The sequence below is a fragment of the Protopterus annectens genome, chromosome 3.part1 (assembly GCF_019279795.1).
Source record: "Protopterus annectens isolate FY-2018-M chromosome 3.part1, PAN1.0, whole genome shotgun sequence".
Classification (NCBI taxonomy): domain Eukaryota; kingdom Metazoa; phylum Chordata; order Ceratodontiformes; family Protopteridae; genus Protopterus; species Protopterus annectens.
This window is the reverse complement of record NC_056732.1, coordinates 1,266,419,395-1,266,433,951: the sequence shown is the minus strand read 5'-3', so window position 1 is coordinate 1,266,433,951 and position 14,557 is coordinate 1,266,419,395. Positions and strand designations below refer to the sequence as shown.

The window sequence follows — 14,557 nt, the reverse complement described above, 5'->3', positions numbered from 1 at the left end:
GCTTTCCTGTTTCACAGATTGTGTTTGCTGAGTGCACAGGGATCAAAGTGTGTATGACTTGTGTGTCCTCTTTACATCTCCAGACTTGATGTGAGCCTTTAAGATGTATGAATGCCTCTAAGTACAGAAGCTTGAAAAATGTCAGAAACGTGCTAACCTGAGAATATCAGAAAAAAAAGAAGTCCTTACTGTCCTACCATTGTCTCATGCGTGTATATTAGCTGATATGAGGAGTATGTATCCGTTGTACCTTGGGGTGCCGATGCCCTTTATCCCTGTCATAAGGATTCTATTTATGATCTAATGGGCATGCATGCCGTGAGCACTGGAGTGTGAGGTTTTTAGAAGAGCTGTGAATGAGGACGAAAATTATTATACAATTTTCCATTCTCTACTGTGGCTGGTTTTGAAGATCAGTTGACATTGTGAATTGGCTTAAATTATCTTTGCAGCAGGTTTTGCACCTGGGGGAAATCCATTTTTCCATGAACAGTAAGAGAAGTGGCCCCACTGGCAAGCAGCGTATACAAGGTTCCAGGTGTGTCTGTTTCTATACATACAGTTGAGTGAAAGAGTAAGTATAAAATGGTGATAAATGTCTGTACTACGGTATAGGATACATGACACAGTGAAAATGTAAGAAGCTGTTTGTTCTTATTGTCACAGAATTTAGTTTTTAGAAACAAATGATCCTGTCTCCTTGATCTGTGTTTAGTGGAGTGTACAAAAACATGGATGGGTACAGGACAGTGTCATTGGTAGGTAAGGATCACAGAAAAATGAAAGAATAATTTATTTTATTTTATTAATTTACATTTGTTGACCAGGCTAGTCCAACTGGATATATGTCCATTTTCAGTAGAGGCCCGGGGAGAAAAGCTCCAACAAACAAACACAATATTATATATAATATGAGACATTTACAAATACAGTTAAATGTACAAATAATTATCCTATGTATTACATTTTGTTACATTTCTGTAAACAGAATCATGGTATCATAACTGGAATAAAACCTACTGAATTGGATGCTGGGGTTATGATCTCATTATAATTTCCTGTTTTATTCTTTCAAAGATACATAATGGACCCCCACACCATTCCAATTTTGGATATTCCTATGCCAAGAGGATGATCGACGTACAGAACAGGTACAGTGTTGCTCTCAGCAGTAAACTACTGACAGACATTCTTCTGGAATGTTCAGCAAAAAAGCTACTTTCTTTTATGTTGTGTGTGTTGTCTAAATTGCACATAGGTTATTGAAATTTTGCTGGCATGCATCATTGAGATTAAAGCAAATAAGATTTTATTTTCATTTTATAATCTGGCATCAATGTCTGGTAACAGAGAGGTGAATATGCAGTGGTTGCTGTTTAGCACATCAACACTTCAAAAAAGTTATTCAAGGATGTATTTAACAGTTTTATCATAGTCTGTTGTATATAGGTGTGGTAAAAATCATTTATTTCTTTATATGGCATTTGTTTCCCAGGAAAGTCTGACTGGGTCATTCATGCAGTATTATGCATAGCAATTTTATGATTGCAAACCTTTTTTTTTTTTTTTTTCTTTAACTGCACATAGGTGTCCACTAAGACAGAGACACAAGAGAGGTGTTTCATATTTTAGGCTAATATTTCTCTTGATATTCAGCTTGTTTGTATTTTGCATGGTCTTCTTTCTATACTGTTAGCTGTTATCAGGAAGGGTCTTTCACATTAGAGACAGTCGCTCAATATAAGCAGGTATGCACAAAAGCTACACTGATATTTGTGTATGATGATCATGATACCACGATCAGTATTAATGGCGATATGATGTGTTGTCAGGTTATGCTGTTAGTGTTTGGAAACTTTAGTCATAGTCTCTTTTGGAAGATGAAGTACCTCTTATTGCCACCTGTCTAGTTGTTGTTGTTGTTGTTCTTGTTAAACAGAGGGCAAAGCATTGCATCAGTGACGTACAGAAATTGTGTAGTTAACTGACTGGCTGTTTTGATTTGTTGAGGGTAACAAGTATATATAGTGGCAGAGTTACTAATGATACTAGAGAGTTATGTAAAACAATGGCTGGCTGTACACACTATGCATTTCAGCTTATTTAATTTCATTTTTTATTTAACTTATACTTATCAAAATCACTTGAACAAGACATAGTGTCACATTTACCCTTGCTCTTTGGCTCACAGAAGTTATTGAACAACTTAGAGGCAGAGATAAGTCTTGGCTTCAAAATAAAACAAGAAATCAATGTCCAAAATGTCAGAGAAATCCAAAACCACACTAAAAAACATTTGGATCTGATAAAAAAACTCACAACACATCAATCAAGGATACCCACACCAAGACCCCCCAAACAGTTCTGGTCCTCCATTAAGAATTTGTTAAATCTAGATTGCCCAGCCCAACCAATCCCTTCTACCAACGACTATAACAAACCTATTCCTAACCAACTCAACCTTTACACAATCTGACAACCCCCCGTCAATCCCCATAGAACTATCGTCTAAAATCCCCTTCTTCCACATTAACCCAGTTCCCAACTCTATCACCAAAAACCTACTTAATCATAAGCTAAAACCCACTACACTTGCTGCTGACAAGTCTCCCTCAGAATATATTAGCAGAGCTGTCGACCCTTTAGCATACCCTCTGTCTGCCCTCATAAAGAAAAGTATGTACCCATTGTGGAAAAAGTCACTAATTATTCCCTGATTAAAAGGAGGAGACACCACTGAATTCTGTAATTATCACCCTTTAGCCATTCTTTTTTCACTATCAAAAATCATTGAAAAGTATACACAGTCCCATTTTCTCAAACACTTAATAGATAACCTCCTCTTTTCTGCCCAGCACTACTTCAGGCCACACCATAGCACTACCACTGCTCTTCTTAATTTCATCCATCATGTCAACCTCCACACCGACTCTAGAGACTTTGTTTTGTGTCTGTTCTTTGACTTGTTTAAGGCATTTGATATTGTATCCCATCAGATGCTTCTCCATAGACTGCCTTCACAAGACCTTGACACCCCCCCTCCCTCTCCTAGTTCCATAGCTACCTTTCTAACAGGTTGCAGGCAGTAAAATAGCCAATGTTAAGTTGTCAATCTCGCCTTCATTCTTGCTGGATGGGTTCGGAGCCGATCCTCGGCTCCGACTCGGCCACTTACTAAAGCTCGAGAGCTAATTTTACCGGCTCGAGGCAACCCTATATCCCATAATGCAAGGCGATGACTACCCAGATCTCGTTTGCCGCTTTCGCTTGCGAGGTGCTTTTTTTACCGGCTCCTGGTAAGTTTTTCAAATTTCAGACTTTCAGTCTCCCCCCTTTAGTTTTAGTCACTACTGTTGTTGCGTAAACTCTTAACGATTAGTTTAACCCTATTTCCGTTAGTGTTCCCTATTTTTCCAGTTATTTATCCCTTCCCCTAAGTTAGGCCTTAAGCCTTCCCCTTTCCTAATTTTTTGTCAGGGATTCTGTGTGGTGTTTGGGTGTGTTTGTATCCCTGTTTTAATTTTTATTGGATTGGGTGTTTGTGTGCGTGTCTGTGTTTTTTGTCACTTAGTGTTTCCTCGACACAGTTATGTCGAAGGAATTAAAGGTCTCAGGCTTCAAGAAGTGTGACTCGTGCTGTCAGAAGATGTCTCTGACAAACGGTCACACTTCTTGTGTTTACTGCCTGGGACCTCTGCACCTGCAGGACTCTTGTGCTGTCTGCCATGCCTTCAGCCCAAGAGTCCTGCAGGAGCGCAGAAATAAATTAATACTGAGGGGCTTATTAAAGCCTGAGAGCTCCCCTTCTAAGTCGACTCCGGGGAAGCCCTCGAAACCAGTTAAGCCTTCGGCTCCAAGCCCTAAGCCATCGGCTACTGGTTCGTCTTCTGTGACAAGATCGGCTCCGGCCGGAGCCGATCCTTCTATGTCACAAGCTACAGTATCGGCTCCATCCGGCGCCGATACTGCTAAATCTGGGCACTCAGTGTTGGCTCCGGCTGGAGCCGACGTATCCTCGGCTCCTTTGGCTCCACCTATCTCAAGAAAGAGATCAAGATCCCCTTCGTTGGAGTCGATACATTTGGCTCCGAGATCACTCCTGCTCTCAGAGCGGAGCCATCGGAGCCCGTCTTCTCGGTCGTCCAGGCTGTCCGACCACGACCTTGAGAGAGTGGTGAGTAGACTATTAAAGTCTCAGGCACTGGCCCAAATGCTCCATAGCCCATCTCAACAGACGGTAGCTATTACACATCCACCTCACATTCCTCCTTCGACTCCCTTACAGAGCTCGGAGCCGGAGCTCCTCGGAGCCGTGACTGTTGTGACTTCGGAGCCGATACCACCCCCCCTTCAGCTCCATCGTCTTCTGCTCCGATCTCCTCCTTGATGCATTTATTGGAGGGATCCGGGCATCTGGTCTCTCTCGTCGGCTCCGAGGGGGCGAGTGGCATCGGACCCTTGTCCGACCCCGTTCTCCCTCTCGGAGCTTCGGCGCTTGTGAGCTCAGCCCCGACGTCAGCCTCGGAGCCATCCCTGTCGGTGCGGCCTGGGGTTCCTATCTCTTCGGAGCGGGAGCCTTCTGGCCTCTCTGACGGGGGAGCCTTCGAGGTGATGAGGATCTACTAGCCCCAGGGCTTAGTCAGTGGTCATTTCCATCAGCTCCTCCCACTACAGTGCCTGCTGACGTCTCGTCCCACTCTCTTGCTCCCGGACCCAGAGATCCAACGCCTCAGGTTTCTCCACTGGGAATATCTTCCTCTTCCGAGGCTTCTCCTGACCCATCAGGTGAACCTCCGCGTAAGAGGACATGTAAGAGGAAACATCTAGACTCCCCCGAGTCTATTACATCCGATACTGACTTGGATGAGTCGGAGGGATCCTCAAGGTCCCCCTCTGAGGATGTCTCTTTCTCAGACATCCTTGAACTCCTTAAGCAGAGGGGGAACTGGCCTTCCCTTAATCCTTCCGAGGATGAGTCGGTATACCTGGAGGCGTTCGGGTCTCGACCATCCACCTCCCGGGTGTCTCCGCCTTTCGACCCTCTTATAGGTTCATAGGTTCATAGTAGGCTATCTGCCCTGGGGCAATTATAAGCCTAGCCCGATTCTGTATGGCTTACGCCACCCCTTGATTTGAGTATACTGTGCCCTTTTTAAGGTTTAGTTTACTGTGCCTCTGTCTAATAGTGACACAGGAGTAATCCCTGGGACAAACCTACGATCCCCCATCCACTTATCGAGATTCTTCTTGAAGAGATTCAGTGAGGTGCTCTGCCTCACATGAACTGGAATTCTATTCCAGAGCGAAGAGAGCCCCCCTGGGTTATGAACCTGTCACTCCAGCAAGTTCTATTTATTTCTGTGCTGAGGTTCAAGTCCCTCAAGCGTGTGGCTCTAAGGGATTTAGATTTACTGAGGTGGAGCATGTCCATTAATTCTGGATTTGACATAGCTTTGTATGTCAGGCATAGATCGCCTCGAAGTAGGCGGTATGCAACTGAGTAGAGCTGGAGTTTTTTTAACCAAGCAGTATATGGCATCTGTTTGAGACCCTTGATCCTCTTGGTGAGATACTTTTGGGGTCTTTCTAATTGCTGCAGGTGTCGGGTAAGGTACATCCCAAAAGGGGCATTGTATTCTATGATGGGCCTGATGAGGGATGAATAAAGGGGCACGATTACCTCTCTTGATCTAGACGTGAAACCCTTTGTGATGAGGTGGGCTGTGTAGAAGGTCTTTCTAACCACTTTGGCAATGTGGTTTTTGAAGGAGAGATTGCTATCAACTTGGGTCCCCAGGTCCCTAATAACTTTCTCTGTACTTAATGGGTTTCCGCCTATGTGGTAATTTGTGGGCACATTGATTTTGCCAAAGGGTATGACTATACATTTTTTGGCATTTAGCTTTAAACCATGGCGCTGGCACCAGTTATCTGTCTCTGTGAGACCTTTCTGAAGGATGTTTGTGTCCGCTGGAGAGTTGATTATGGCGCCCAGTTTGCAGTCGTCTGCGAACTTGGTGAGCCATAGTCCTCCCACGTTTGCCTGTACCTCGGAAAAGTATATACCGAACAAGAGTGGTCCCAGGACAGAACCCTGTGGGACGCCACTTGTGACCGGTTTCGAGTCTGACATGGCTCCAGCAACTCTCACTCTGTGGGTTCTGTCTTTGAGCCAGTTTGTGACCCATCTTGTGACATAGGGGTTTATATTTAAGCTGGATAGCTTATCTATGGTGCCCGGGTGGGGTATTGTGTCAAATGCCTTTGCAAGGTCCAGATAGGCTGTGTGGGCTACCTTCCCTTCATCTATGGCTTTGGTGACTGTTTCGAAGAAGTCAACCAGGTTCAAAAGGCAGGATCTGCCCTTGACAAAGCCGAACTGGGTAGGATCTATTGTCTGTAGGTCCCCAATGTCTTTGTTTATGAGCTCTATGATGATCCTCTCCATAGCCTTGCAGACTAAGCTAGTCAGGCTTATGGGGCAATAGTTTCCAGGGTCCGTAGAGGCTCCATATTTGTGGAGTGGGACCACTGTTGCTGTACGCCATTCTGTGGGCACATATCCTGTAGTGAGGCTGAGATTGTATAGCTGTTTTATTTGCGGGATTAGTTCCTCTTGTAGTTCATGTAGGTCGCAACCTGGGATGCCATCTGGTCCCATGGAAGCAGTGTTTTTTGCTTTGGAGAGGGAAGCCTTCACCTGAGCATCTGAGATGTTTGGGAGGCAGCCCTCTGCCGGGATAGATACTTGCTCTTTTGGGGAGGGGAGAAGTTTGCACTGAACCTGTCTGCCAGGATATTGGCGATGTATGTGGGTTCAGTGTATTTTTTGTCGTTTAGAATCAACTCAGAACAAGTCTGGGAGTTGCATCCCAGGTTTCTAACGTAACTGAAAAAAGCCTTATGATTGTCTTTGGTGTCCTGTGCAATTTTTCTCTCAAAGCTGGCCTTGGAGGATTTTATGAGGGATTGTAATTTTTTGCTAGTACTGATCAGAGATGCCTTCCCTATTAGGGATTTTGCTCTATCATGTAGTAGCTTCCTCCTCCTGTTGTACAGTTTATTTATGGCAGGGGTCCACCAGACTGGATGCCTGCCTTTGGATGATTGGGTCTTGGTTTTGTTTGGGATAGCATGATCCATGCATTCCTGGAGATGTCCGTAGAATGCATTTATGTAGGATTCTGCAGTTTGGGCTGTAGTTTCCACTGGCCCTGGGGCCTTGAAGGATTCCACTTCGGTTTTGAGAAGTGAGAAGTTCGCTTTTGAGAAGTTTTTCACTGTGGTTTTCTGGGCTGGGGGTGGGGTCGGGATGTGGATATCCAGTGAAATTAATTTTATGGTCTGATCTCACCAATGAGGGATATACTTCTGGTGTGGAGCAGAGTCCCCATGTTGGTAATGATCAGGTCTAGTATGTTGTCCCCTCTTGTGGGAGTGGTGACTAGTTGTTCCATAGCATTTGAGTTTATAATTTCCAGGAATCTTATGGACGTGGTGGCTCAGAAGGCGTGGATGGCCCCGGATTCGGTGGAACCCATTCCTCGAAGGCCTTCTAAATTCATCACGGCCCCACCTGATGGGCAATATTTGACAAAAGGTGTCCCGGTTGATGCCATGGTGGTGGCTGCAGCCACCAAGAAGGAACTAGCTGATCCTTCAGTACCTGTCCATCCTCCTAACAAGGATTCCAGGACTATGGATAGGTACGGCAAGCGGATTTTTTCTTCAGCGACCTTTGCCATGCGTCGCTGAACTACTTGTGTCACTTCACCCGCCTTCAAAGAGATGTTCTTAAAGAGTTGGGAGAAGTTTTACAGGATCCGTCAGCTGCTGGGTCCCAGGATAAAATTAACTCACAGCTAGGAATCCTAAACTCCATTGTTAACTCCTCCATGCGACTCATTTCTTATGCAGCCGATGGAGCGAGTAGGGCCGCAGGCACAGGAGTGGCTTTAAGGCATCAATCCTGGATGCGGCTTTGTAATTTTGCAGACCCCTTCAAGGCGTCCTTCACAAACTCTCCGTTTGATGGTTCGACCTTGTTTAGACCTCAAGTGAAAGACACCTTGACTAGATGGGAACAAGATGGCAAGACTCTTTCTGCCGTAGGAATCTGTTTCTCCACCCTTTCAAGACCTTACCCAAAAGGTCAGAAGGGAGGGAAAATGTGGTTCCGCAAATCTCAAGGAGTCACGCCTGATGCACGAGGTCGGTTTACCTCCAGAGGCAGAGGGGGTAACAACAACAGATGCCGCCCTAGGGGCAGAGGGGGTCCGCAGAATCAGGGTAGCAGGGAGCCTCTCTCTGACAAACCCTTCCAGCATCCCTGAGATGTTGCCCGATTGTCCACCTTCGGAGGCAGTCGGGGGAAGATTATCGCTGTACCCAAAAGCCTGGCTTTCCCTTTCTCAGGACAAATGGGTACAGTCGATCATATCCGAGGGTTACAAAATTCCGTTTATTCAAACCCCAGTTCAGCAAAAGGGAACCCTTCCAGACGTTCCACCTGGTCTAAGGGAACTAGCAGTACCAGAGATATCAAAACTGCTAGCAAAAAGAGCCATCCAGCCAGTCCCAGCAGACCAAATAGGATCCGGAATCTACTCAAGGTTCTTTTTAGTACCAAAAAAGACAGGGGACTGGAGACCAATATTAGATCTCAGCAAACTAAACAAGTTTGTAAAGAAAACAAGATTCCGGATGGTCACGCTTCAGTCCATTCTACCCTTTCTGGGCAAGGACAATTGGATGTGCTCGGTAGACCTTCAGGATGCATACTATCACACAAAAATTCACAGGCGCTCCAGAAGGTTTCTCCGCTTTCGGCTGGGGACCAGTCGCTTCCAATTCAGAGCCCTGCCATTTGGACTCACTACAGCCCCCAGAGTGTTCACCAAATGTATGGCAGCGGTTACAGCTCACCTGAGACGTCAAGGATTCCAGGTGTTTCCATATCTACATGACTGGCTCCTCACTGCTACCACCAGGCATCAACTTCTCCAAGCCAGAGATTACACCATTCACATTTGCAGAGGGCTAGGGATTTCTATAAATTTCGAAAAATCTGCCTTGTCGCCCTGTCAATCTATTACCTTTATAGGCACCAAACTGGACACCGTACAACTTTCAGCAAAGTTAACAGACCAAAGGATCTTGGATATTCAAAACCACATCCATGTGATTCTTCACAGCGACAAAATTCAGGCCAGATTTGCTCTGAAAGTATTGGGTCTTATGGCTGCAGCCATAACACTTCTTCCCCTTGCCCGCTTTTACATGCGTTTACTACAATGGATGCTGTTCGCCCAGTGGTCCTTTCAACGACTTCCCATGCGTCACAGGATCATAATAACTCCAATTTGCAAAAGGCATCTGACCTGGTGGATATGGTCCCCTAAAGTCCATCAGGGCAGACCCTTTGTTCCTCCCGCCCCGGTCGCCACTGTTACATCGGACGCCTCCCTGATCGGGTGGGGGGGTATTATCAGGGCAGGATGGTCTATGGCACTTAGCAACCTTTCGAATGCCACCTGCACATAAATGTCCTGGAGGTGAGAGCAGTGCTTTTAACATTGCAAGCCCTCCATGACTCTCTTCCCCTGGGAACTATTGCAGTCCAAACGGACAATATGTCCGTAGTGTGGTATATCAACAAACAGGGCGGAACCAAGTCCTATCCACTGTGTCGAGAGGCACTCAGACATTGGCAGTGGGCAATCTCTACTCAGCGGTTTCTGAGAGCAACGCATATCCCCGGGAAATCCAACATCATAGCGGACAGGTTGAGCAGAGCTATTCTCATGCCTCACGAGTGGTCTCTCAAACAATCTGTGACGGAAGAGATTTTTCAGAAGTGGGGCCTTCCTTGCTGCGATCTTTTTGCTACCCCTCAAAACAGCAAATGCCCCGACTTCTTCTCTCTCTTCCCCCTTCCAGGCCATCCCCCCAGAGACGCTCTAATCCAAGATTGGCCCCAGGGACTTCTCTATGCCTTTCCTCCTTTCCCTCTAATACCACAAGTAATTCAGAAAGCAACCGCCTTGAGAGCCAAGATGATTCTCATTGCCCCTTATTGGCCTCGACAGATATGGTTTCCATTCCTACATCGTTATCTTTTGGTACAGCCATGGCATCTGGACCCGGTTCCAGATCTTCTGACCCACCAGTCGAGGCAGCTGCACCAATCCATACCTTCTCTCAACCTCACTGCTTGGTTGCTCCACCTCCATCCCTAGCCAGGCTTCCTATGATTTCTAATCCCGTCTAGGATATCAGAGTAGCTTCCCTTAAATCTTCCACCAGAAGGATTTACACTAGTAAATGGCAATGTTTCTCCTTCTGGGCAAAAGCTAGGAACATAGATCCCTTTACTGCTCCGATTCATTCGGACTTGGACTTCCTAGCTGAGATGTTTCATTCAGGATCTTCTTCCTCCACAGTAAAAGTTCAGCTGGCAGCCATTTCAAATTTTCATATCGTCTTGTTGGACCACAACATCATGTCACATAAACTTTGCAAGGCATTTCTTAGAGGTATATTTTTACTTAAACCTCCGATTAGAGACCCCCCACCACAGTGGGATCTAAATTTAATTTTAACATCCTTGATTCTTCCCCCTTTCGAACCTGCGGCTACCTGTTCATTGAAATTTCTTTCTTGGAAGACACTCTTTCTAGTCGCCATTACTTCTGCCAGGAGAGTATCTGAGCTTCATGCCCTCTGCATTCGTCCTCCCTACTTAATCTTCCACAAAGACAGAGTTTCTCTAAGGACTAATCCGTCTTTCTTACCCAAAGTGGCATCGCAGACAAACTTAAACCAATCTATTGATCTTCCAGTTTTTTCCCCAAATTATTCTAATAGAGCGGAACAAAAACTACATTATCTCGATGTTCACCGCCAACTCGGATATTATCTGGACAGAACCAAACATTTTAGGAAATCTGATCAACTGTTTTTATCCTATGCAGAGAACAGGAAAGGCCTTCCAGTATCCAAGGTAACCCTATCTAGATGGCTGTCTTCTGTGATTACCTCTGAGCTGATAAATGTATGTAAAGAGTTGATTTCCAGGCCAAAAGCCCATTCTACCAGAGCACTAGCTACATCTACAGCTTTTCAGGCTAGACTTCCAATAGACACTATTTGGGCAGCAGCCACATGGGCTTCTCCTCATACCTTTGTTTCGCATTACAAATTAGACTTGGCCTCCAGAGACAGAGCAAATTTTGGTTCCACCGTTCTCAAGAGTCTGTTCCATTGAGCCACCCAGGATAGAGGTGCTAGGGACGTGGTCCCATCCAGCAAGAATGAAGGCGAGATTAACAACTTAACATTGAGAAGTTATGTACCTACCATAACGTTCCATGTTAGTTGTCTTCTCTCGCCTTCTTTCTTGCGTCCCGCCCACCATCCCCCTAGCCTGGTCAGACCGAGAAGACTGTTCCTCTTCCTTGAAGAGTCTTGATCCAATTTTCCAGCTAATCAGCTTACTAGTGTCACTAGATCAGGTTGGTCTTTTCGGGGGATTATTGTTATTATCTCTTCGTCCTCCTCTCCAGTCGGAGGAATATATTGCATAATTTCCTTAGCTACCAAACAAGATCTGGGTAGTCATCGCCTTGCATTATGGGATATAGGGTTGCCTCGAGCCGGTAAAATTAGCTCTCGAGCTTTAGTAAGTGGCCAAGTCGGAGCCGAGGATCGGCTCCGAACCCATCCAGCAAGAAAGAAGGCGAGAGAAGACAACTAACATGGAACTTTATGGTAGGTACATAACTTCTCATTCTTTCTCATCTCTGTCAGAGTGCTAAAAGGCTCAGTCTTGGGCCCCATGCTTTTTAACATTTTTATTACTGACCTGCTACTAATGTCACAGCTGTCATTCAGTATGCTGATGATGCAACACTAATAAACACTGTTAAGTCCCTTCCCGAACTTTAAAACCATTTTGTTCTAGAGAAACTTGGGTCAACAATTTTCACCTCCTGCTGAATGCTAAGAAAACCAAATTAATATTTTTTTACATCAAAACTTGCATCTTAAACAAAAAAATAACCTCTTCATCACCTCATTAAACAGCACTACTGTCATAGGTAGATACTAGGCTATCTGCCCTAGGGCATTTATAAGCCTAGCCAGAGTGTATTTGGCTTCCGCCTCCCTATTAGATTAGCCTACTGTGCCTCTGTAAAGTAGGTCACAGAAGGTACCCTTTTAAGATTAGTTTACTGTGCCTCTGTCTAGCAGGGACACAGAAGAGATCCCAGGGGTGAATTTGCGATTTCCCGTCCACGCGTCCAGATTTTGCTTGAAGAGGGTCAGCGAGGGGCTATGTTTAACATGAATTGGGATTCTATTCCAGAGTGAGGGGAGCCTCTGGGAAATGAATCTGTCCCTCCAGCATGTCCTATTTATTTTTGTGCTGAGGTTTAGGTCCCTGGAGCGTGTAGCTCTAAGGGACTTGGATTTTTTGAGGTGAAGCATGTCCATTAATTCTGGGTTTGACATGGCTTTGTACGTCAGGCATAGATCTCCTCTGAGTAGGCGGTAAGCAACTGAGTAGAGCTGGAGTTTCTTTAGTCGAGTTGCATAGGACATCTGTTTTTAGCCCATGATCCTCTTGGTGAGGTACTTTTGGGGTCTCTCCAGTTGCTGCAGGTGTCGGGTAAGGTACATCCCAAAAGGGGCATTGTATTCAATTATGGGCCTGATGAGTGACGAGTAGAGGGGCACAATGACCTCTCTTGATCTAGATGCAAACCCTTTTGTGATAAGGTGGGCTATATAGAAGGTCTTTCTAACCACTTTGGCAACGTGATTATCAAAGGAGAGATTACTATCTACGTTGGTCCCCAAATCTCTAATTACTTCTTCCGTACTTAATGGATTACCCCCTATGTGGTAATTTGTGGGCACCTTGTTTTTCCCCAAAGGGGATGACTATGCACTTTTTAGCATTTAGCTTGAGGCCGTGGCTCTGGCACCAAGAATCCATTTCTGTGAGACCCTTTTGGAGGATGCTTGTGTCAGCTGGAGATTCGATTATGGCCCCCAGTTTGTAGTCATCTGCGAACTTTGTCAGCCATAATCCCCCCGTGTTAGCCTGAACCTCAGAGAAGTATATACTGAACAAGAGAGGTCCCAGAACTGAGCCCTGTGGGACGCCACTTGTAACTGGTTTAGATTTGGACATAGCACCTGCGATTCTGACCATGTGGGTTCTATCTCTGAGCCAGTTTGCAACCCATCTTGTGATATAGGGGTTGATATTCAAGCTGGTAAGCTTATTTATGATACCCGAGTGGGGTATTGTGTCGAAGGCTTTTGCGAGGTCCAGGTAGGCTGTGTGGACTACCTTGCCCTCATCTATGGCTTTGGTAACTGTTTCAAAGAAATCAACTAGGTTTAAGAGGCAAGATCTGGCCTTAAAGCCGAATTGGGTAGGGTCCAGTGTCTGGAGGCTCCCAATGTCTTTGTTTGAGTTCCATGATAATATGCTCCATAGCTTTACAGACCAGACTAGTCAAGCTTATGGGGCGATAGTTTCCGGGGTCCGTTGTGGCACCACCTTTGTGGAGTGGGACCACTGTAGCTGTACACCTTTCTTTGGGTACATATCCTGTAGTAAGGCTAAGTTTGAACAGTGACTTAATGTGAGGGTTCAGTTCTTCTTGGAGCTCGTGTAAGCCACAGCCTGGGACACAGTCATAGATGCTGTGTTTTTTGCTTTGGAGAGGGCAGCTTTCACCTGTGCATCTGTGATGTCAGGGAGGTTACATTCAGTTGGTATAGGCATTTGCTCCTGGGGGGGAGAGGGGAAGAAGTTTGCACTGAATCTGTCTGCCAGGATGTTGGCTATGTCTGTAGGTTCGGTATAGTTTGTACCGTTATGCAACAATTCAGAGCATATTCGGGAGTTTCCGCCCATGTTCCTGACATAACTAAAGAGGCCTTGTGATTATCTTTAGTGTCTAGGGCAATTTTTATTTCGAAGCTGGCCTTTGATGATTTTATGAGGGATCGAAGTTTCTTGCTAATACTGATCAGAGATGCCTTCCCTTTTTTGGATTTTGCTCTGTCATGTAGTAGCTTCCTCCTTCTGTTGTATAGCTTATTTATGGCCGGGGTCCACCAGACCGCTCTCCTGTTTTTGGAGGAGTGAGTTTTATTTGGGATAGCACGATCCATGCATTCCTGCAGGTGCTCATAGAATGCATTTGTAAATGATTCTGCAGAATGGGCTGTATTATCCTCTGGCCCAGGGGCTTTGAAGGATTCCACCTCAGTCTTGAGAAGTGCAAAGTTGGCTTTTGAGAAATTCTTTACAGTGATTTCCTTGGCTGGGGGTGGGGATGGGATATGGATGTCCAGGGAAATTTGTTTATGGTCTGATCTTACCAATGAGGGGTTTACCTCTGGTGTTGAACATAGAGTCCCCATGTTGGTGATGACCAGGTCCAATATGTTGTTCCCTCTTGTGGGAGTGGTGACCAGTTGTTCCATTGTGTTAGAGTTTATAAATTCAAGGAACTGTTGGGCGAGGGTGTTTGGG

General features: G+C 45.4%; 1 protein-coding gene across 1 annotated transcript in view; it reads left to right on the top strand.

Moving 5' to 3' along the window:
- GFUS (GDP-L-fucose synthase) overlaps nt 1-14,557 on the top strand; it is a 651,262-nt gene that overhangs the window by 204,928 nt on the left and 431,777 nt on the right. The window contains exon 4 of the mRNA XM_044067329.1: nt 1,078-1,151. Within this exon, the coding sequence (XP_043923264.1) occupies nt 1,078-1,151 (74 nt within the window). The remainder of the gene's footprint in view (nt 1-1,077; nt 1,152-14,557) is intronic.